The 25,920-nt window shown below is 39.6% G+C and overlaps 1 protein-coding gene across 1 annotated transcript in view; it reads right to left on the reverse strand.

Annotated features, from left to right (window-relative positions):
- Positions 1 to 8,339: 8,339 nt before the first annotated feature.
- ESD (esterase D) overlaps positions 8,340 to 25,920 on the reverse strand; it is a 31,551-nt gene continuing 13,970 nt past the window's right edge. The window contains exons 4-9 of the mRNA XM_089679005.1: positions 19,963 to 20,061; positions 16,109 to 16,233; positions 15,085 to 15,204; positions 10,664 to 10,762; positions 10,337 to 10,504; positions 8,340 to 8,697 (exon numbers count right to left, since the gene is read on the reverse strand). Of these exons, the coding sequence (XP_089535131.1) occupies positions 8,617 to 8,697; positions 10,337 to 10,504; positions 10,664 to 10,762; positions 15,085 to 15,204; positions 16,109 to 16,233; positions 19,963 to 20,061 (692 nt within the window). The 3' untranslated portion in view covers positions 8,340 to 8,616. The remainder of the gene's footprint in view (positions 8,698 to 10,336; positions 10,505 to 10,663; positions 10,763 to 15,084; positions 15,205 to 16,108; positions 16,234 to 19,962; positions 20,062 to 25,920) is intronic.

Genomic DNA, 25,920 nt, shown 5'->3' on the forward strand with positions numbered 1-25,920 from the left:
AAACAATCAAAGAAAGTCCATGATAAAGTGTAGTCCATATATAATTCCTTCAAATGATATATATTCGCCACAACCATGAATTCCTTTGTGCTTAACACCCCATCAAAGTGCTAACTCACCAGATGTTGGTGATTAATCAGCATATCTTTCAAATGTCAGTAGATGTAGAAAATAACGATTACTCCAGTTAATAATCATTCATCAGGTGGTTGATCCAATTATACTTCGTCATGGTAAGTATAATCCATATGTGGATAAAGAACACTCGCCATAGCATAATAACGTTTGACTATTTATTGTATCAAATTCCCCCCTTAAAATCAAACTCACAATATGTAAGCTAAAAATCAGCATTCATTAATATACAGTCATGGCCGAAATTGTTGGCACCCTTGATATTTCTCCAGGAAATCATGTATTTCTCACGAAACGTATTGTATTAACACATGTTTTGCTATACACATGTTTATTCCCTTTGTGTGTATTGGGACAAAACAAAAAAAGGGAGGAAAGAAAGCAAATTCGACATAATGTCACACAAACCTCCAAAAATGGGCTGGACAAAAGTATTGGCACCCTTTCACAACTGCGGATAAATAAGAATGTTACAAGCATGTGATGCTCCTGTAAACTCACCTGGGGCAAGTAACAGGTGTGGGCAATATAGAAATCACACCTGAAAGCAGATAAAAAGGAGAGACGTTCACTTAACCTTTGCATTGTGTGTCTGTCTGTGCCACACTAAGCATGGACAACAGAAAGAGGAGACGAGAACTGTCTGAGGACCTGAGAACCAAAATTGTGGCAAAATATCAACAATCTCAAGGTTACAAGTCCATCTCCAGAGAACTAGATTTGCCTTTGTCCACAGTGCGCAACATTATCAAGAAGTTTGCAACACATGGCACTGTAGCTAATCTCCCTGGTCGTGGACGGATGAGGAAAATTGATGAAAGATTGCAACGCAGAATAGTCCGGATGGTGGATAAGCAGCCCCAAACATGTTCCAAAGACATTCAAGCTGTCCTGCAGGCTCAGGGAGCATCAGTGTCAGCGCGAACTATCCGTCGACATTTAAATGAAATGAAACGCTATGGCAGGAGACCCAGGAGGACCCCACTGCTGACACAGAGACATAAAAAAGCAAGACTACAGTTTGCCAAAATGTACTTGAGTAAGCCAAAAGCCTTCTGGGAAAACGTCTTGTGGACAGATGAGACCAAGATAGAGCTTTTCGGTAAAGCACATCATTCTACTGTTTACCGAAAACGGAATGAGGCCTACAAAGAACAAAACACAGTACCTACGGTAAAATATGGTGGAGGTTCAATGATGTTTTGGGGTTGTTTTGCTGCCTCTGGCACTGGGTGCCTTGACTGTGTGCAAGGCATCATGAAATCTGAGGATTACCAAAGGATTTTGGGTCGCACTGTAGGGCCCAGTGTCAGAAAGCTGGGTTTGCGTCCAAGATCCTGGGTCTTCCAGCAGGACAATGACCCCAAACATACGTCAAAAAGCACTCAGAAATGGATGGCAAAGAAGCGCTGGAGAGTTCTGAAGTGGCCAGCAATGAGCCCAGATCTAAATCCCATTGAACACCTGTGGAGAGATCTTAAAATTGCTGTTGGGAAAAGGTGTCCTTCCAATAAGAGAGACCTGGAGCTGTTTGCAAAGGAAGAGTGGTCCAAAATTCCGGGTGAGAGGTGTCAGAAGCTTATTGATGGTTATAGGAAGCGACTGATTTCAGTTATGTTTTCCAAAGGGTGTGCAACCAAATATTAAGTTAAGGGTGCCAATACTTTTGTCCAGCCCATTTTTGGGGTTTTGTGTGACATTATGTCATATTTGCTTTTCTGCCTCTGTTTTATATTTGTTCCAATACATACAAAGGGAATAAACATGTGTATAGCAAAACATGTGTTAATGCAATACCTTTTTTGTGTGAAATACTTGATTTTCAGGAAAAATATCAAGGGTGCCAACAATTTCGGCCATGACTGTATGTGCATCTGCAGTCTGCAAACAATCTCCAGCTCTCAGATTGGCACCTCACCACCCGCTCTCAGCAACAGATGAAGTAGTTGTGGTCACATGTTCCAGCCACGTGGTAACGGCGTATGCAATGATGTCACTGCTCAATCACACCCTTACGTGTTTTGTCACACGACTTCATCTGAGGGTGTGATCAGCAGGCAGACGTTCTGTCTCTTATAAAGCCGCTCGCATTCCTATAGGTCAGCTTTAATAGACCCACTACCGCCATTTAATGAACACATAATGGCATATACTCAACTGATTTGCCTAAATTAGACTTTATATATATTTGTTATAGTTCAATGTAATGGTTTGGAAACATATGTTGCTCTTTCAATCCGCAACCAACTAAAGATTTCTGTTAGTGTAAATTTCCTACATTTTGTAACAGGCTACACAATCATTCATCTCAGTCCCCTTCCCACAATGGAACCAACTGTATCTAATGTTTCTGCCACACCCATACACACAATTTGGAAGTTAAGCAGTCCATAGATGAGTCGAAAACTGAATGAAAATTCCTGTAGATTGTCAGGTCATTTGTTTTTCGCATCATTAGCGTGCCAGCTGAGATGCATGATTTTCGTGCTGCAAAGTGCCTGATGCAACATGCTGGATTTTTCTAAGAAAAACTAAACAAATGATGGTACAATTATATGCACCATTTTTGTTTTTCAAATAACAAACATTCAGTTCTTTACACGTCTATGGGCAGCTTATCAAATCTCCCTTCCAAGCAATATTCAGCTTGTAGACAGGACACCCCACAACCCTCCTGCTCATCTGCTAGAAGTCTGTACATAGCTTGAGGTCAAATTGCAGGTAGCTGGAATGTAGTTTTTTGTTGTTGCCCCATAGCTTTAGTGACATTACTTACCAGAATGAAAGATGTCCCATATCACGCAGGCAGTTGGATCCTATAGAAATCATCACCGCTGGGCTGCCCTGTCTTCTTCTTGTAGCTGGACGTCCAGCACACAGGAGGTTAACAGCTTCAGCCTCTGGACCCAGTTGCTGTGAAAAAAAACTCCTGGTGAGGATCCCCCATGGAGAACAGTTAGTCCTTGCATTCACTGCCTGTAACATGACCTGTGAATGGGATAGAGAATCATGTGACTCATAATCTATGAATGGGGAAGATTCTGATGTTACCAGCAATGAAAGAACTTTCTCAAGGAGGAAGGAGGGGGTGGGGGTCCTTGGCAGCTTTTTTTCACAGTAGCTCAGCCTGGAACCCAAAACCTTTAACCCCTTGTGTGCCAAGAAGAGGACAGGGCAGCCCAGCAGTGAATACTTTTCCAGGATCCAGCATCCTGTACAATGTGGGATATACTTCTAGGAAATATGTTACCTCCCTAAAGCTGTGTAGCAAAAAAAAAATTAGCTAAACTTCAGCTTTAGCCTAACACCAATAGGACATTACACTATCAAAATATAGTAAGGAAAAAAATAAACTATGGTTATAAAATAGCCTACAGTGAAGACACACATAGCCAGAGTTTGTGTGTAATCAGAATGTAATATTACATGGTCTACAAGGTGATAGGAGCTTAAACCACAAAACCAATATCATTGGATTACCTTTTCTGAAAAGATAAAGGGAGCCATGATTTCTGGAGCAATTGCCTTCAAGTTATGTTTTAATTGTTTTCACACAGCTTTGCGATCATGTATAGATTTTCAACAAGAAGCTTGGGTGTTATCAGCAAGGTCACTGGGTTACTCACCTGTAATATCCCAAGGCATTGCTCTAAAATGTATTATTGAGCAGTTGAATATTCGGCAATCAAGGGAGAAAAACAGCCCTCAAATGTTTCTGATTTTACAATATTTTTCCTGAAGAATATACTGTCTCAGCAGAATAGTGTGTTTTCCTCTGTGCACAGAGGGCACAAAGTGTACTATATAAATGTTCAGCACATTTCTATATATAACTGTGATTTTTACTATTAACAGGAATCCTTGAAGAAAAAAATACGAGAGCTGCTATTGCCAGTTTTTAAAGGTGCAGGCTCCAGTCATTGCCCATCCTAGCTAGTGAATGGTGATCTAAAACAAGCATGCAGTAAGAAAATTCTAAATTTGTGTCCTTGCTTGTTCCAACAAAGTAAACTACGGTGTTGAAATCGACACTCTGTCCAAACAGCAAAAAACCAGCTGTCTTTATTATGGATTATCAGGTAACACATTTCTACTCATTTTACAATGGATAATTTGTAAGCAATGCCTTGGACATTGCTCAAAAGGCCAGAAAAGTGAGTGGTGCACTTTACTTGGTTGGTGATAAAACAAACAAGGACATTCAGAACTTCAGTGAACAAATATTTCTCAGTTTATATATCTTAACTTTGAAGTCGGAGCTCCCCTTCCTGTGTGATTCAAGTCTGTCAGTGAAGAGTTGAGCTCGGATTTCAGAAATTAAAGTCACTATTATGTCTTTGACTCTGGGTTGATTAGACAGATTAAAATGGAACTAAACCTACCAATATAAACATTTTACGGAATGATTACTGTGACAGTTACTAGTGTGCTCATGTTAGCTGCTGTACATGTGATCAGCTAGCCAATACAAACCATCTGAGGGCTTGGAAGTTCAGGCAAGAGCTAACAGCTGCTATTAACATAACTGTTTTGGGAAATATTAGGAACTAAAACAACCAACTTAAAGTGCAACTAAACCCATCGATTTAATGGCATGCCAGAAATGCTGTCACATTTGCTTGTGCTGTCAGCCAAACTGTCAAAATCAAATGGCTGGTGTCATAACTGATCACGCGTCATGGCAGTTGCAGATCAGATGCCAGTTTCCTTGGCTGAAAAGGATAAGAGGGTTTAGTTCTGCTTTAACTGCTTCCCAAAACAGATACATTCAAGGCATGCCGTGAATAACTGTCACATTTGCTTATGGTCTCAAGCAAACGGTTAAGCCATCAAATGGCTGGAGTCATAACTGATCACATGTGCAGTGCCATGTGGATAAAACAGGAGTTAAAAAAAAAAGCAGCTTCCGTGGCTGTGAAGAATAGAGGGGTTCAGTTCTGCTTTAAATTGATTGATATAGTTTAATATGTACCTGGATGCCTGTAGTTTTCTACAGAACACATCTTTGACTGTTCAACATTTTTTCATCTATTTTGAATATAAATCTGATATATGTGGACATGACTGAATAAGGCCTTGTTCACACCATACGTGCAGAAAAATTGACACGCAGATTCCACTTGCAGAGATATCCATTTACATCAGTTTTCTCCCCCCCTCAATGAGTTTTATACACGTTGCAGACTCCTGCGCAGGAAAAATATGCACGTCATACTGGTGTTGTGGTGTGAACAGGTCACATAGAGAACAATTTAGTTCAGCCCTTGCACAGCAAGGGTTTATAGCAGGAAGAGTAAAGGACTGATATCCTGAGAAAATGTTGTTGCATAGCCTCCTGTCCCAGCAATTTGATGGCATCATCTGCTGGAGAATGTTGAGGATCACAGTAGAATCCATCAAAATGGACTGAGGACTAATGGAGAAACACTCAAGGCGTGTGTGAGGGGTGTTGACATGTGGTGTTTGCTTGTATATGTGTGTTATAAAAGGCCAAGCCAGGTCATTTTTTTTTTCTCTTTTATGCTTGGAGCCTGAGCATTATACAGAACTTTGGAGAAGGACATACGTAATGTATCATCTTTGTTTTTAATTTTCATTGATTCTAATATTTTTTTAGATTTCTGTATGTATTAGGCCTTTTTTACACAGTCAGACCATCTGTCTGCTTTTCATCCATCCGTTGACAGATGAAAAACAGACAGCAATGTATTTCTATGGACCAACAGATGTGAACAGATGATCATCCGTTTACACCTGTGTCCGTTCCAGCTCATTTTTTTTAAATGGACAAGGGTACGGATGCAAACTGATACCATCTGTTTAGATCCATTGTGTCCGTTTTAGGCAAGAAAAACGGAAAATTGTATACTTATCTGTCCGTAATTTTCCTTTCCTGGTCCATCTTCATGGCAGCATACAATGGGTTGTGGCTCCGCCCCTCGTTGTATGCTGCCATGATGCGCCAGGAAAAAGGAAAATTGTATACTTACCTGTTTGTAATTTTCCTTTCCTAGTGCATCTTTATGGCAGCATGCAACGGGGGCAGAGCCACAACCCATTGTATGCTGCCATGATGCGCCAGGAAACTTTTTTTGTCACCTCTGATTGGTCTCTGCAACAACTAAGACAAAACAGATACAAAAATGGATGTAGACTGGTGTAAACTGAACTGAACTGAATTGATATAGGATCCATGCACACTAGCTTTGACAATGCGCCTAGCAACACCTAGAGTTTTTTCATTTTGCCTCTAGAAGCAAATATTGTTATCCTATGTGTCCATACACACTTTGTAGTGTAGAGGTGTTTTTTAAGCTCAGTGTTTAGAAGCAGAAAAAAAAACTCTCTGGTTTGTGTTTATTCTGCAGGCTACTAACTGCTGCTAAGCAGCGGGTTGTTGGACAGCTAGCCACCCACCATATCCTTAATTGATGATTTAATCAGCTGTCAGCGGGATTTCCCACTGACAGCTGAATGTAAAAATAAAAGAATGCTGGTACTGATTTGAAGGGGAAATCCACACCAAATATATTTAAAAAGATGGTGTGGGGGTCCCCCCTAGATGCATACCAGACCCTTAGGTCTGATATGGAGTTTGAGGGGAACCGCATGCCAGAATAGAAAAAAAAAACGAAAACAAAAAAACCCGGCGTGGGGACCCCCAAAATCTATAACAGACCCTTATCCAGGCATTTAGGCCAGGAAAGGGGGGGGAATGCGCGAGCCCCCCCTCCTGAACCATACCAGGTGACGTTTCCAAAATGGGGGGGGGAAAAAAAGCACCTTGTCCCCATGTTGATTGATTGGGACAAGGGCCTCTTCTCCACAGCCATGGCCGGTAATTGTGGGGGTCTGCAGGCGGAGGGCTAAACGGAATCTGGAAGAACCCTTTAACAAGGAGGCCCCCAGATCCCACACCCCCATGTGAATGAGTATGCGGTACTACTCATTCACAAGAAAAAAAAAGTAGTATGCCCTGTCGATGATGTCACAAGTCACGGCTTCCCTGTGACCCCACCCCCTAGTTTATTTAGCAGCAGCTATAAGGCAGAGCTGTCAGCCGGCAGGAACCAGCCTTGGGTGCAAAGCAACATTCATTGTGACTGACAATGGATCGGCACCGGGGGACATTTAAAAAAACAAATGTAAGACTTAGGAAAAAAAAAATAGTGTAAATAAAGACAGGAGACAGTTTTTGCTATGTACCCCATACTCATTCAAATGGGGGGGGGGGATCTTGCAGGGGGCTTCCAGATTCCAATAAGCCCCCCACTCACAGAACTACTGGGGAAGAGGCCCTTGTCCCAATCAACATGGATACAAGGTGCTTTGGGGGGGTGGGGGGAGCCACCCAAAAGCACCCCCCCCCATTATCACATGGGGGACTAGGGATCTTCCAGATTCTGATAAGCCTCCCACCTGCACTGCCCAGGGTTGTGGGGAAGAGGCCCTTGTCCCCATCAACATGAAAAAATCCAGCAAATAAAAACATGAAAAATGCTGGCAAGAAACGCTAATATTGAGCGGTTTTCATGTTGTTTTTTTCAAACTCCTAATGTGCATGGAGCCTTAAACTCAAAAATATGTTATACTTACCTGTTGTGTGTAGTGGTTTTGCACACAGCAACCCTGATCATTCTCTTCTCGGGTTCCCCAGCGGTGCTCCTAGTTCTTCCCCCCTTCAAGTGCCCCACGAGCAAGCTTCTTGCTGGGGGAGTACTTGTGTGGGCTCGCTCCCGAGCCCCACTGGCTGCATCCATAGACACAGACAGTGGGGCTCTGCCACGCCCTCAACATCCTCCTCACTAGCTGTGATTGACAGCAGTGGGAGCCAATGAATCCCGTTGCTTTCTCTGAGCCACGTAAGAAGTAGACAGCTGGGACAACAGCTGCTCTCGTGCATAGTGAAGGTTTTTTACCTTCATACATAGAATGCACTTTAATATGAATGTGCAAACTGAATCTTTTTCTTTGAAAAAATGTGACAGAACGGATGATGCCCATGTGAAAGGGGCCTTATGTTTTAGTTTCTGTGTAAATAAATAAGACCTTTGTTTTTTGTTTTTTTTGTGTGAAGTGTCTATTTATTGCTATTATTATTATTATGTTGTACTGATACTATATATTAGCAGAGAGGCATAATTCAGTAAAAAGACAAAATAGATCAAGTATTTCAACCATGCAAAACACATATTTCAACAGGCTGTCTTAAATTCTGTGTTTATTCTCACACCCCATTGTACGTGAATTTATATACTTCTCCAGTTAAACCACAGCAATTTACCATTTTTCTTACTGTAATTAGCAGGCCCAGCTCAGATATAAAGATTTAAAGTCGCACTGACATTTCTCTTTTTATTTGATTTTTGTCCTTACATGGAAGAACATTTCACCTAATTTCCTATAAAACGAAGCAGATGATTTTAATTTTCCTTTTTTCTCATTGTGAATCAATGACAGTCTTCTTTTCTCGCAGTAGCCTCAGGCATTCAGATATTTTGCATGGTGTTTGATGTGATCATTTATAAACGTAGTAATAAAGAAGTAGCTATGATCATAGCCCTGAAAAATGACAAAGGAAAATACAATAAATGTAACAATCCAGACAGTTTAGTACATGTAGGTAACAGAGCCATATTTACAGAGTGTAAAATCCTTTCCTAGTGACAGAAAGGTCACTGGAAATGGGAACAGAACTGTGCCGATAATTTTCCCCTTGACACTACCTCTATATCCAGCACAGCTTTACCTTTCCAGCAAATGTGATATTATCTGCAGACCAACAAATAATCATCTTCTTCCATGCTCACAAAGACTTTTCAGGTATCCACTGTGCCCACAAGGAGACTGATACTGTACATAATTGTAGCTATAGCAACAATGCCTCAATGGAAAGCATAAAAATTGGAATATTTTTCAATGGACAAAATGGGTGCTTTAAAAGTCTATATAAGATATATGGTCTCAATTTAAAGTGGCTCTAAAGCTTAAGCATTAAGGTAAAAAAATGTTTAGATATCATCATTGACCCCTCACTCTTATACTTACCCAAGCCTTCACTCAATCCAGCGCTGTGCCTGTCTGTACCAGATTTCTCTTCTAACTTCCTAGTCTCACAGGCTTTGCTAAGGCAGCAGGAACCATTGCTCCCGCTGCTGTCAGTCCAATCCTGTGACGAGAGAGTGGGGGACAGGGCCAAGCCGCGCTGTTTCTATGGATACAGACACACAGCGCATCACAGATCAGGATATGGGCTCTCTGATTGGCCCTCCCTATCATGTGATGGCTGGGTCCAACCACAGCCACTATACAATGTAAACAGTGGCAAAAATATAGACTATACAATCAAAAACCAAGCTTTCTGCTTTCATCAATGACTAACATGGGAAATTCTGCATATTATGGAAAATCAATCAAAAAGGTAAAAAATACTCAATTGTTGATACTGTCTTTTTGCTGTGCTTGAGAACCACCTGTGTTTATGTTTCTATAAAGACCATCTACAGATGTGATGAACAGATTGAGTCTACAATCATTCAAGAATGAAAAGCACAGTTAGTGAAATTCAGGACAAGATCTGGTGGGAGGTTTCTCAAACTGGGAAATGGATAATGAGACATTTCATTCGAGTGGGGGAGGGTTGACATTTGTCAATTTTATTTATTGCGGTCTCCTCCTTCCACTCACTTCTCAGAGGAGTTTCACAGGGACAGGAAGTGAGGGGAAAATCTCCACAAAGGGGTCACATTCAGAAATAAAAACCTTATAGATATTTTAACTTTCCCTCTCTCTCTGTAGAACTAAAATAAAACAAAATGGCACAACTTAGGCTTCAACCACCTCCATACCACCACAAGGTAAAAACAATAAGGTATTATTTAAGGTTAAGAAATTAAAGGTACTGTAAATGCAAGCAAACCCAAATATTTGGTCTTTTTTTCCTTTATATAGTAGACAATAAAAACATAAAAAGAAAGTTCTGTCTCAAAAAAAAATATAAAATAATTTGGGTAGAGTGCTGCAAGACTAAGTAATTACTAAACACTCACAATACTGAAAACTGGTCTGGTAATGAAGTGGTATATACAGGTTAGTACTCAAGTGGTCACAGATTCCTAAAGACTGAAGTATGTAAATTGTGTATCAATTACACATTTGTGTTTAAAAGCAGATGCTCATAATACCAATGAATAATACTTGCCTCTTGCAGTCTAAAGACCACAGGGATTTTTCGTTCAGTACAAGCTGCAATAAAATTGTCAGGCAATAGCTGCCCTGCAGAGAGGAACTGGTCATCCTTCCCTTGGTCAATTAATATGTCTAGCTGGGATCCTGAATAAGTCTTCACCAGATGCGTTGCATCATATGCCTTGGGTAAATCAAAAAAACATCACTTAATTTTCTAAACTCCAGATTCATGAAAAAATATTGGTTACAGCCGTGGAAAAGCAGCCAGCTTATCATGGTTCTACAACAAAGGAAGAATAAATAGCGGTAGATTTTCAGAATTTCCCCATTTTTCACTTACCTCCCATTTGTTCGTGTCAGAACCCAAATATCCACTGAATGCTTTCTGACCCCATGGGCACTGTACAGGATTACAAATTGGTGCAAATGCCGAGACAGTCTAAAATAAAAAAACACGCACATGAAAAAAAAATTAGCGGGGCAACTGTCAAAAAATATTTCAATTACAACATCCTTTTTCACTGCAACAATTTCACATTTTCTTTTAGGAAACAGTAATTTTACTTGTGCAATGTTCAGTACAAATGACATATTTTTAAACAAGTACATAGAACAGAGAAATCAAATTGAACAGAAACTTGGAGATGTCATGTTATTCATAACATAACCTTGAAAACACACACACACGCAATTTTGTTTTCAGGCCCATGAAGTGTTATCAAGGGTACTTCTTCTTGTTCCGGGACAGAACGCATGTAATGGCAATTTCCACTCAGTCCTGGCAGACACCTAGGTGGTGTGTCCATGCCAGCAGTAAAATGGGTTGATTCAAACAAGGAGAGGTTCTGTGCTGGTCTAGAGAGGTAGGTGTGCAGGGAGAAGTTCCAGAGAAGTGGCCAGTACTGCATCCAGAGCTGACTTCTGAACAATTTAACTTTATCTCTGTGATCCCGGACTTCCATCTTAAGCATCATCTTCTGCATCCAGTGCAACCTTCATACATTTCAACATGAGAAAAAGGCTCCACAGCACAGAATCATGACAGTAACATACTTCAAGGAAACTAGCATTGATGCATGGAGACTGTCATGTTTATCCATTGTGTTCCATATTTTGTAAGTCACTGACTAGTATTAAGATTAACCACTTCGGCCCCCAGAGCATTTACCCCCCTTCCTGACCAGGCCATTTTTTCCCCATACGGTGCCATGTTACTTTAAGTGACAATTGTACGGTCATGCAACACTGTACCCAAATTAAATGTATGTCCTTTTTTCCCCCACAAATAGAGCTTTCTTTTGGTGGTATTTGATCACCTCTGCGGTTTTTACTTTTTTGCATTATAAACAAAAAAAAGACCCAATACTTTTTTTTTAAACAAATTTCATAAATTTAGCCCAAAATGTATTCTGCTACATAATTTTGACAAAAAAATCCCAGTACGCATACATTGATTAGTTTGCGCAAAAGTTATAGTATCTACAAACTATGGGACATATACTGGATTCTTTTTATATATACTAGTAATGGCAGTGATAAGCGACTTATAGCAGGATTGCAATAATATGGCAGACATTTTTACACTGACACTTTTTGGGAACCAGTGACACCAATACAGTGATCAGTGCTAAAAATATACACTTATTACTAGACTAATGACACTAGTTGGGAAGGGATTAACATCTAGGATGCTCAAAGGATTAGGGGGGGGCTAGCTATGTGCTTGGTGTACACTAGGTAGTGTTGGTACAAGAGGAAATGATGGATCGTGTTCCCAGCTCTGCAGGGACACACGATCCATCACTTTCCCATCCCAACAGAGCTGTGCCTATGTAAGCATAGGCATAGCTCTGTTCTGCCTCCCTGCCCGACGATCTGCGGGTGTGGCGAAGATCCATTTGCCAGGACTCGCAGATTGGCTTCTGCTGTGACAGTTTACAGTAGAAGCAATCCGTCAGCAAGCACGCGTGCTCCCCCGTGAGGCGAAAGTTCAAAATCGTGCGCGCACGTGTGTATGTATATATATATATATATATATATATATATATATATATATATATATATATATATATATACATATATATATATATACACACACACACATATATACATCAGCTATATATATATATCATCAGAAGTAATCCAAACTGGGAGCAATATACTGCAATCAGCACAATATGGAATAGCCTTAACAGCAGGTAGTCGAGACGTCTCCATACCATAGATCATGTTCGGGGAATCAAAAAAGGAAATCATGGTACAGTATGTTTAAAACCAAAATGTTTTATTAAAATGTCAGAAATGCACTCACAAACAGGGTGTCTAGCCGACACCAGCAATGACAGCCTCAAGAAAGCAGGGACGAGCCTCGCTCACCGCGATATCACAGCCGACAGTCTACGAGGAGCGTCCTGACGTCACATCCAAAAGAAGCCCCGCCCTACTAGTTTCGTCATCCGACGTCCTCACGGGATTACTTCTGCTGATCATCGCTACCAGAGTAAATGCTGTCTTTGCTGACTTATAATCTGGTCAGCATGGAGCTCTGGTGAGTGTACCCATTTCATTTGGTGGTGGATTTTTTTTGCACGGTATTTGATTTATACAAGATTTCAGAACCGTTTAATTACTTTGTGATGGTGGATATATAATATTTTTTTTATCACGGACATCATTATTTTAAACTAATAATTTTTGTATTTACTTATATTTATTATATTTATCTTGATTTATTCACATTTTTACCTTTTTTTGGATAGGAGTGCAGCTTTTGTTTTATTTAGTTTGTGGCGCTTTTTTTCTCTATCTCCTATATTATAAAATGGAACATAAGCAAGTATATGATAAAGAAGCTGCAGTCTCAGTAAGTGAATAAACCCGCTTCTGAAAGTGCTTAAACAACTGACTTTAATATCACTTTAAGAATAGGTAAGCAAAGAACCAAGATTTTTTTTACCCCCAAAAATACTAATAACTAAACCAGCTTGATTGTAATAATAAAGAAAGTTTTTGCACGACATGCACAATCAAGCTTTTACTTTAGTGCAGCACAGGATGACTCATATTTTTTATCTGCACTATTATCCATTTCTTAATTACTGAACTACAAAACACACTTCAAAAAGGATGCTACAGGATCAGCAGAACATCTCAATAAAACGCTGAATCATTCTCGGAGACATCAAGATACTCTAAATGGCTTAACTGTGGGATTAAATTTGTCACAAATACTGGTGGGCAGAGATAACCAAGATGTTCTTAAATAACGATGAACATAAGAGCTGTGACTATCACTGTTTAACCACTTCTCAGCCTCAACCAGAAGAATGTCCAATTTTTTTCCAAAGTTAAAAAAATTCACAAGCAAACAACACACCACAACCAATCACTTCAGAAAAAGAAAAAGCACAGGGCAGATCTCTGACCTCCACAATAATAGTTAAAATCTGAAATGATGGGTCTATATAATGAGGACATAAAGTTTCTGCTTCTTGCTACAAGACAGACAGTTTTTTTCACTGTCATTTCAGTCTTTTGACAATGCAGCTAGCAAGTTGACTGCTCCAGCAATTGTCCAAACACTTGCCCAAGGCCAATGTTGGCAAGAGGAATGCAGGGGACTGGAGGCAGGTCAGCCGCTCATCAAAACTTGAAGTGAGAGTTCTTCTTTAAGCTGAATCTCTGGATTCAGTACTTTATGATTCTCTGACCTGAAACAAGTATGTACAGTCAGGTCCATAAATATTGGGACATCGACACAATTCTAACATTTTTGGCTCTATACACCACCACAATGGATTTGAAATGAAACGAACAAGATGTGCTTTAACTGCAGACTGTCAGCTTTAATTTGAGGATATTTACATCCACGGATGGGCTGTATAGCACTTATGCGTATTTGTGTGTATGCGTAAAACCACATAAAAATTCTTCTAGCTTTTTTAATCAAGGGAAAACGGCGTTTTTGTGTATTTGTACATAAAAATACTGACCAGCAACGCATATTTTTTTTTGGAACTTTTTTAAAATTTACTGATATATATATATGCAGTACAAGTTTACGCTGATGTAGGTAACAGCCCTTTAAAAACAATGAGCTGCACTTAGATCAGTAAGAAAAATGCCTGAATGCCAAAAAAACATGGCATTTTAGGCATCTCATGTGCAAGAGGCCATAATGTCAACCAACAGATAAATGTATCACTGTAATGTAACCAATATATCAAAAAGTTGATACATATTCATGGTCAAGAAATATAAACTGTATGATGACGTATGATACATGAAAAGCTAGAAACCATTTTTTGTGTCAAGTTCAATCCAGCTATCTTTATCTTCTAATCAAGTAGCTTATAACTGGCAATGCAGGTTTATTTATGATGTGTGAGAGCTTATCATCATTAACAGTGAAGTATTTCTGCAAATAAACTCTAGGGAACAAAGAAACCACCCTGCTCTGTTGGACCTGCCCACACATCAACGTGAAAAACATAGCAGGGCTCAGTTACAGTCAATAAAGACAAAACCCATGCTCCACAAAAGATGTAAATGTTATCTATGAAATATCAAGAAGGGAGTAGATACATATACTGGTAAAGTACAAAACCCATTTAACAAAAGTGTAACAACTTAATAATTTAAGCTACTTAAGAGAGCACTTTTTTTTTGTATTTGAAAAAGGAGACATGACACTATTGGTTGCTGCAAAACTCTCACCCATGACTTACATGAGAATAAAAACGGTCTACAAAAAACAATTACCTTATATTTCCCAGGGTTCTTCAGTGCGCAGATTAAAGCACCGTGGCCCCCCATAGAATGTCCAAAAACAGAAATCCTGTCTGGGTCTGATGGAAAATTTCCATTTATGAGCTGTGGCAGCTAAAAAAAAAAAAAAAAAAACAATATCCCATTAATAAACCAAACTTTTAATGCATATGAACCTTTCAAGAATTTACAGCCCCCACTGGGAACCTACAATACAGTACTGTTCCCAGTGCGAGTACGATTTCCAGTGCAGGCAGCGTGCCATTAAGATTAATGGCACCCTCCCACGGGTCCTGTATTCTGTGTGCGAAAGGCTGCAGCTGCAGGACAAAGTGTAGGTCCTGCAGCAGCATCCACCTGCTCTAGTGTGAACCAAGCCTAACAGAAAAATCTGCCTTCCAAGGCTGTTTAGTTCATGAAAGATACAAAAGTGTACTATTTTCTAAAGCAGCCTTTTCAATCAGGGTGCCTTGAGGTTTCTTCAGGGGTGCCCTGGCAAAAAATTCCCCAAAATTTGTATACTGATCAGCGGGTGGAACAAGCCTGTTTTTTAGTTACACAAGGCCAGAGGTTTTCATTCTGCACTATTATGAGCTTCTAGACGCCGGCATCCAATGATATCATCAGTTGATCAGGAAGATGTTGGTTACCTGCACAGCATCCTTGTTTGACCCTCCCCTTCCCCTCTCCATCAGTGCTGGAGTCACATTAGTTCAGTGATGGAGAAAAATTGAGGGAGAAGAGAAACATTGGAATACTAGTCAGTACCAGTGTGCAAAAGTGTATTTGCTTCGGAAGAATAACTCCCCTCTACCACTGGGTGTCCTACATGTGTGGATATTGCTGTATTAAATAAAACTATTAGAATAGATTTTACATCTTAGAATGTGGTGCCTCGAGACTGTCCATAATTTAAAAGGGTGCCTTGACTGAAAAAAGGTTGAGAAACACTGCTCTAAAGTAAGAAATAAACTACATTTCTAAGATGGAAACTGGGAGATATGAAAAAGCTAGCTACCTCTTCCACTACATAAGAATACATTCTATAGTTTGTTTTCCATGGATCCTCAGTGGCATTAACATAGAAGCCAGCACCAGTACCAAAATCCCAACTTTCTTCTTCTCCATCAATATTGCAGCCACCTGAAATATAGAAAAACACATCAGTCGACTATGTAGTATCTAATACGAAAAAACGACCATGTTAGTGGTCAAGGTCTGTGGTAATAACGTTGTCCTTAAGAATCAAGTGTTGCATTTTTCTGACATCATTGTGTGTTAAAAAAAACCATCAGCTACTAAAACAGCCATCTCTTTCATCTTACTACATGGATCTAACAAAACCCTTCCTCCCAGGGCTAGGTTTATATACACATAAAAGAAGAGGGCCTACTAATATGTTTTAACCACTTGCCGCCCTGCCACTGTAGAAATATGGTGGCAGGGCGGCACGGGCAAGCAAAACCACATTTTAAAAAGGTAGGGGGGTGCACGCGAGGCACGCCACCGCCCTACCTGTCCCGCTGATTACAGCCGCGGATGTCAGTCGCCGGGTCACAGCCAGTCCTTACCGGCTATCTCCTGGTGATCAGTGGCAATCAGTGACAGAGAGCACAGCTGCAGCTGTGCTTTCTGTCACTTCCCTGACAGCTCGCTGATCGCCACCATTGTTAGTATAAAAAAAAACTAATAATCCCAGTATCTTTCCCGCCATTTGTAAACGCTATAACTTTCACGTAAACCAATTAATTTACATGTATTGGGTTTTTTTTTTTTTTAGCAAAGACTGCAGAATGCATTTTGGCAGAAATGTATGACTAAATTTGATTTTTACATTTTTTTTTTTTACTGGACATGTTTTATAGCAAAAAGTCCAAAATATTGTTTTTTTTCCTCAAAATTGTCAGCCTTTTTTTTTATAGCGCAAAAAATAAAAACCGCACAGGCAATCAAATACCACCAAAAGAAAGCTCAATTTGTGGGGAAAAAAAAGGATGTAAATTTCATTTATGTACGATATTGCATGACCGCGCAATTGTCCGTTAAACTAGTGCAGCGCTGTATAGCAAAAAAATGGCTTAAATTGCAATATCTATACCATAGTTTGTAGACGCTATAACTTTCACACAAAGCAATCAATATACACTTATTGGGATTTTTTTTTTCCAAAAACATGTAGCAGAATACATTTTGGTCTAAATTTATAACCAACTTTGAGTTTACTATATATTTTTTATAGCTGAAAGTAAAAAATATTGTTTTTCTTCAAAATTTTTGGCCTTTTTTTGTTTATAGCGTGAAAAATAAAAAGCGCACAGGTGATCAAATACCACCGAAAGAAAGCTCTATTTGTGTGAAAAAAAGGACGTAAATTCTGTTTGGGTGCAGCATTGCATGACCGCGCAATTATCAGTTGAATTAGTGCAGCGCCGAGTAGCAAAAAGAGGCCTGGTCATTAAGGGGTGTAAATCCTCTGCTGCTCAAGTGGTTAAAAGAACACTGGCTGTAAGTAAACAAACTGTTCAACACCAGTGACTATTATGGAGCAAGATCACTCCATGGATAATAACCTATAAAGTCTTGTTACTAAAGCTGCCTTATAAAGGCCAGGTCTTGGTCAAATCTCACAAGACTAAAAGAGCTTGTTGAACCATCCAGAAATGTACTGCCTACTAATATATATATATTTCTATATATATTCCTCTGTGTACAGTGAGTGCGCTTTTAGATTGGTATTAAACCCAAAACCAAAAATGTAACACGTTGCAGCTTAACAATCATTAGATGTGGTGGATGTATTAGTTTTCTCTTTTAAGGCTTTTTTCCCCTAGTGATCTAGCCAGTGACACACATCCTATCTTAGAGTGCCTCCACTCTGGATGAAGGAGCACATAAGCACATTTGGACAGCAACATTGTCAGTCTGGGAGGAGAGGGGGCGTTGGATGTACTAGATGATTTAGATATACTAACAAATTGAAGCCAAATTCGAGCTAACACTTTATAAGCAATTACAACAATTTTTTTTTATTTTTGGTATAAAGGTTTTACATAAATAAAAGCTGATCATTGTAAGTATCCCTGTCAGTGGTAAATGGTTTGTCTCATCCCTGTAAACAGATACATCTGCAAGATATTGTTCTTTTGAAAAACAACAGACTTCCTGGCCAGATTACCAGGTGAAAAAAGAGAAAGCCTAAAAAAGAAAACTAATGCAGCTACCACGGGGGTTTGGAAATTTTTTTAAAAAACTACTTGTCCAGGGACTAAATTGGTGTCGTAATCTACATGTCCTTTATGACAATCTACTTGTCATGATTAAAAAAAATAAATTTGAATCAAAACCGTTTTTAAATCTGAGGATTTATCTCTATGAAATGGTGACAAACGTCAGTACCCTGTATTTTCTATAGGCAACACTTTTAAAGCCCCTTAAAGGTTATCAGTATAGTGTACGGAGGAGGTATCATACTACAATTATTGCTCTCATTCTGGCGTGCACGGCGATATGTAACATGTGTATCGCAATCAACGTTTTCATGCATAGGCGCCCCAGCGTGTGCTTTTACGTTTGTATGTGCGCATATGTGGGGATCTCAATTTTATTTTGGGGATGTTATGTGCTTGGGTGTAACTTTGATGTTTTACAATTTAAAAAAAAAATTTTTTTTTTTTTTTACTTACATTTTTCTTCATCACATAGGGGACAAAGTCCCCTATGTGATGATTTTTGGTGACAGGTGCTCTTTATTGAGACATCCAGGGCCTAAAACACCCTGGATGCTTCCCCTGAATGTAATGCAGTGCACCTTGAATAAAAATGTGCATTTATTAAGGTGAACTTAGCCTTAAGAAAAAAAAAAAAGATGCATTGTGTATTTATGGTGCTGTTTCCTTCCAATGCTATTTTGTGTAATTATGTGGATTGATTACAACTGTTTTAGACTGAATTATGTACAAGAAATCTTTCCCATCCATTAACTCCCACTCTATGAGTGAAACACATCACTGGGTGGAGTTTCAGTTGGTCTTCTAGTATGGTTCACACCTATGCAGGTTTTACTTGGTTTTTTTGTTGCTAGGCAGATTTTAAAACGCAAAACGCATAAAAACTGCAATACATGCTTTTCTGCAGCATCCCCATTGAAGTCTACAGAACCAAAAACGCAACATTTTTATGGGAATGTGAACCTGTCCCATAGGAAATCATGTTAAATGGACAGTACTGCGTTTCTGCAAAATGCTGCAGAAAACACTTGGGTGTGAACCTAGGATAAATCATGAACAATGAGTTTTATTTTGGAGTGTGGCAACCTTTCTTCTTTTTGCTATTCAATTCAAGGTGGACAATTAACCGTTAGTGAGCCAGCACCCTGATCTGGATATGCACGTATATACGTAAAATGTTAAGCATACCACAGAATATTTGATTTTTTTGACGGTTTCATAGCTAATAAACACAAGATAAGAAACCACGTGCAAGCTTAAAACTAGGAACTTTGCTAATCAGCTGTTCAACAAATGTTGCTGTCCTGAAAGACCTGGGAGGAGATACAACACTTTACATACTTCTAACCTTTCTCTGCTCTATCCAAATATAAAAAAAAGGTTTTGGCTGAAGTAATGATCATTTTTATAACAATACACACCAAATTCACTGAGATGGGGAATAACCACAATTTTGCACAAAAAATACGGTCACACCTGAGGATCATTGAGGAAAACCAAGAAAACGATGAGGCAAAATTTTTTTAGCTATATTTTCTGGTGTAGTAATTTTTTTTAAGCACAAAATAATTATGAGCATCTCGAATCAGCACAACAGATTCTATAGGAACATTAAAAAAAAAAGGTATAAAAAAACAAAACATACGTGGGCTGGTGTCAGGTGCCACTATGATCAGTCCATGTTCAGATGCAGCTTGATGAAAGGAAGCCTTGGTGATGAAATTTTGTTCAGTACATGTTAACCCTGCAAATAAGTAAATGAAAATATCACATTTTGAAAACAAATACCTAGCATATAGCAAACCTGATTCTTTATATTTTGAATATATAAAAAGCACAGGCCTAAGCTGGTAATACATACTAGTACTGTCCATACACATAATGATACAATATTTCAAGTACCATATATTACAAAGAAAGACTGGTATCCTATAATGGTATAATATAATTTGCAATAAAAGGACAGCTTGATTAATATTTGTTTAGCTTGGCAAAGATTAAAGGCTAAGTTCACCTTCTGAAAAAGATAATCAGCAGATTGTGCATACAATGTTGGGCTCCTACAGACTCACAGGATAGCTGTATGTTTGTACAAGCAGGCAGTTACTTGAGAGCAGGAATATCAATGCACTACAAGAGCACTCACCAGCTTCCTCGTAGTTTATTGAGAACTACATGCTGTCAGCTGCAATGGCTGAATGTATTTGTAGTCTACCCATTCACAAGAAGCCATTTTCAAATTGTGGCAGTGGGTGCAGGGAGTAGATTCCCCGCCTGCTGTCACAGGGAGGGGGAATCGGGGGGAGAGGCTGCAGATGGTGGAACATGTTACATGTTCCAAAGGTGAACTTATCCTTTAATCCATCCCGACAGAAAATCCAATCACAATACCAATTTGTCCCATTAATATAAATAAAGGTAATTGGTGGTAGGATGGTACATAATAGACTGTGTTAACTTTTAAAGACATAACCAATGTTACATATACCCAAGGTTCAGTATTAAAGAGGAGCTACAGGGTTTTGTTTTTATTTTAAGTTTTTTAGATTTACAATAGGCCCTAGTATGTGTATGTATGTATGTATGCGAGTTAGGGACCTTAGATTATTATTTTATTCCTTGAGGGATAGGGACTGATGTGAATGTACAATATATGTAAAGAGCAGTGTAAATTGACACTATATAAGTACCTGTAAAAAATAAACAAATAAAATATACAGTACTGTGCAAAAGTCTTAAGCAGGTGTGAAAAATGCTGTAAATGAAGAATGCTTTCAGAATAGAAGTGTTTTTAGTTTATTTTTATTAAATAAAAAAATGGAAAGTAAATGAACAGAAGAGAAATCCACATCAAATCAATATTTAGTGTGATCACCATTCATCTTTAAAACAGCATAAATTCTTCTGGGTACACTTGCCCACAGTTTTTGAAAGAACTCATCAGGTGGGTTGTTCCAAACATCTTGGAGAACTAACCATAGATCTTCTGTGGCTGTAGGCTGCCTCAAATCCTTCTGTCTCTTCATGTAATCCCAGACAGACTGGAGCCAAACATTCACTTCCACGACCCCTTGTTCTTCTGTACACTTAAAGTGGTTCTAAAGGCTCAAGTATTTTTACCTTCATGCATTCTATGCACAAAGGTGAAATAACTTTGTGTGTGCAGCAGCTCCCCCAGCCCCCTAATACTCACCTAAGCCCCATCTCGATCCAGCGATGTTTGCTATCCCAGGACTCCCTCTTCTCATTGGCTAAGACAGAAGTGGGAGCCATTGGCTCCCACTGCTGTCAATCAAGCCAGTGAGCCAATGAGAAGAGAGAGGGAGCGGGGACGAGCTATGGCTGTGTGTGTGAATGTAAACACGGACCAGCAGTTGCCACCATTGCAAGCTGCTTGCTGTGGGGGCACCCGACAGGAGGGAGGTGCCAGGAGAGCCTGCGGGGACCCAAGAAGAAAAGGATCCAGGCTGCTGTGTGCAAAACCAATGCACACAGCAGGTAAATATAGACATGTTTGTTGTTTGTTTCTTAAAAAAAAAAAAAAAAAAAAAAAAACCTTTAGAATCACTTTAAGATTGTTCTTAATGACACTGACTGTCTACTTGGGGTTGTTGTCCTGCTGCAGAATAAATTTGGGGCCGATCACACGCCTCTTTGATGGTATGGCATGATGGATAATTACCTGCCTGCATCTCTCAGCAATAAGGACACCACTGATCCTGACCAAGTCTCCAACTCAGTTTGCAGAAATGCAACCCCAAACTTGCAGGGAACCTCCACCATGCTTCACTGTCGCCTGCAGACACACATTATTGTACCACTCACTAGCCCTTCACAAACAAACTGCCTTTTGCTACAGCCAAATATTTCAAATTTTGACTCATTAGCCCAGAGCACCTGCTGCCATTTTTCTGCACCCCAGTTCCTACAGTTTCATGCATAGGACATGGAAACAAGGGTAAGCACTCTTGATGTTATGATTGGTTTTTCATTGATGTTTCCATAGGGCATGTGGATGATACAGCAACAAAACCCCTGCATCCCACTTCTACCTTATAACCTTTCTGGGCAGCTTCAGCTGACAGTTTCATATACTTGGTCTTTTTCTCTCATAAGGTTCAACACCATCTTTCCATGGCTCTATACTTCTAGAACAGTGCTAGTTTGCTTCCTGTAGACCACTGCACCATGTCTGGCACGAGTGTTGTAGACACAATTTGTGGAGGTTGACCTGTTGGTACAAATCCAGTTATATGTATATTTTCTGACAATGTTTGTGGGAGAGCATTTATGATAGTTGGCCTCTGTTCCCAGATAGATGCCAGCTGTCTGATAACCTAGTTGTGCCACCAAGTGTAACACCCTTGGGTGAGACTCCCAGAGCACCCTGTTAAGACTGTGTCTTAGTGATCCAGGTGCTTGACAAAACAGCCAAGTAAGGTCTTCTGATCATCGTTTCATGTTCTAAGGTTTAGGTAGGAGGTCATAAATGGCTCTGATGACAAAACTAAACCATGGTTCCGCCATCTCTTAGATACCCCTCTTTTCAATGCTCTTCCAGGCCCTGCTTGGCCATTGAGATGGTCTTGGAGAGTCTCCCTGCCTCCGTCTGTCTTTTGTGACCTCCTCCATCATGAAACATCTCTTCTGCACCGATGTTGCCATGTGTCAGTGAGAAGCTTTTGGAACAAGCCTGAAACCATTTCTTCCATGCTGAACATCACCAACCATATCCCTAAAAATAAGAGCAGACTAAACACTCTGAACAGCTTCAGATTCTGAGCATCTTCAAATTCAGTGAGGGTCATGACTAACAAAACTTGGTGACTTTGAATTCTTCCAGAACACTCACAAATGATAACTCCAATTTGCCGTCCCCATACAGTCAGACAGGGCTTAAACATTGTACAAGTCCAAGCCACTGTATCACTTGCGTGCTGATTACTTTTTCCAGCTTTTTGACTTTATTGGTGGATATTTCATATACCATTGGAGATCACACGGGTCTTGGAAACACCACACCTTTTAAGTTTCTGCAGTAGCAAGGTCTTCTTGATGCAACAGATAAACATGATGGTATTCCTTTTAAGTTTTGAACATCAGTGCCATCCAAAACACTGCCCCTAGCTACATCACCAACCTCATCCACAGATACAGCCCACTCCGCTCCTCCCATGATATCCTCCTCTCTAGCTCCCTCATCACCTCCTCCCACGCTCGTCTCCAGAGCCTCTCCCATCCTCTGGAACTCCCTAACACAGCATGTCCAGTCAGCCCCCACCCTGTCTGCCTTTAGGCGATCTTTGAAAATTCACTTCTTCAGGGAAGCCTACCCCACCTCCACCTAAGAACTGTACTTGAATCACCTCCGCCAGATCATCCCCCGCTGTTATCACCTTTTGTATCACCTCCCCCTTCCTTTAGATTGTAAGCTCCACGAACAGGGCCCTCCTATTCCTTCTGTACTGAAATGTATTGTAATTGTACTGTCTCCCTTATATTGTAAAGTGCTGCGCAAACTGTTGGCGCTATATAAATCCTGTATAATAATAATAATAATGCTTCTGTATATACTGAGTTTGACCTTCATCCTCACTCATGAAATTTTGATGAAGCTTTTCCGGGAGTCTATTGTTGCAGGGGGCAGTTGTTGTCAGTGTTGACATATCTGTCCAGTATAAAACTAGTTAATACATCTTATTAAAACATTGTAAAGCAATCAAATATTACACAACTCCAAGTGTCTAAATGCATGAAGTAAAAGCAGAAAAGGATTTATGACAGTTATTTTTCAATACCATCTCAAAATCCTAGCAAATGTACAAACCCATTGAGGAAAGTATGAATTCTATGCTAAAATTGTCCAGATGTGTGACTATTCTACAGTGAAGTAGACAAATTCTTCACATTAGAATAAATGGCAATATACTGATGGATCTAATGGTGTTTAAACAAAGGAACCTTATGATGCCCAGATGGTTTGTCTTCAATAACAATTCCAGTGGTATATGACATTACTGTGTGGTGGGGAACACTAACTTAAATGTATTACAACAGCTGTGGTTTGGTGAGGTTTTAAACATTTCTAGATGAACAGTGTATTGCCACTGAATCTAAAATAAAGACTTTATGGCTACTTCAGTGTAGAATAGTCATCCATCCAGTCATTTTTAGAACAGTTCACTGAATTCATACATACTGAAATGTATTTCTACTGGGAGGTTCAAAGCAGTACTGAAAGGTGAATTCTGAATATATACTGTTCTGCTTAGACGTCATCCATTTATGCACTTGGAATTCTGAAGTGTTTGATTGGTTTACAGTGTTTTAAAGAGATTTGGTTCAAAAAGTGATTTTACAGTAAACATGTATATCTATTTCAGATTTTTGATATATGAATGAAAGGTGTGACCAATATGAAACTTGGGGGTCCTCCATTATAGGGATACAAACATAGTACAGACCAATTTAAAATATATGGGGTCTGAGAAAGCATTTTCCACAGTGATTTTAAGATTAATATAGAATATCAATATTTTAATATTATAAGATTAATAGAAGAGTACTACTTTTGGCCTCTTCCTGAAAATGCTAGTTTTCAGGCTGTTTTACTAAACCCTTAATATTTAATCCTCAACATTGATCTCTCCTCTCCTTTGTTATCTCTAGCCTGGACTGATGCAACTAACACCTTGTTGGCATACTTTTACACTGGCAATCTCCCCTTCATTCTATCATGAATGCTGTTGTCAGACACATCACCTTTACCTAATGTTCAGTTTCCAGCAGCCCTCTCTGGCAATCCACCCACTGGCGTCTGCTCACCCAACAAATAAAATTCAAATACTAACAACATCATACAAAACCATCCACAACTTTGTCTTGAGCAACATCGCCAACCTCATCTGAAAATATTATCCAAATGGTCCTCTTTGCTCCTCCCAGATCCTCCTACTCTCTAAGGGACAGTTCACACCACAAAAACGCACCACGGATACGTTTTTGCTTACAGTTCACACCACACTCCGTTTCAGTGCAGTTTTGATGCAGTTTGCTATATTCCAGTTTGGTTCTGTGCAGAAAATATGCAGCATGTTCTATTTTTTTTTCTGCACCAGAAACTGACTGGAACTGACAGCACTGGTGTGAACTAGTGCTATTGGAATCATGGAAAACACTGTGCATGCATTTTTGATGCAGAAAAAAAACGCACTGGACTGCATCTAGTGTGACCTAGATTGTAAGCTCGAAAGAGCAGGGCCCTTCACCCCCTTGTGTTTTGTTTTTCTCATGTTCTGTCCCCCACTATAATGTACAGCGCTGAGCAAACCTTTTAGCGCTATATAAATACTGTATAATAATAATAACTAGCCTAACTCTCTCATCACCTCCTCTCATGCTCACCTCTAGGACTTCTCCAGAGCCTCTCCCATTGCTCTGGAGCTCCCTAACTTTCATCTATCTCCTACTCTTTCCATCTTTAAGTGATACCTGAATACTCAACTCTTCTGCTAAACCAATTTTACGCTTGGACTTTTACTTTCTCTATCCCTCCCTCATTCCCTCACAGTTATTAACTTCTGTATTACTTGTCCCTCTCGTT

This window comes from Staurois parvus, unplaced genomic scaffold (genome assembly GCF_062004578.1).
Source record: "Staurois parvus isolate SC_StPar_1 unplaced genomic scaffold, SC_StPar_1.0 ptg000017l, whole genome shotgun sequence".
NCBI classification, from domain to species: Eukaryota; Metazoa; Chordata; class Amphibia; order Anura; family Ranidae; genus Staurois; species Staurois parvus.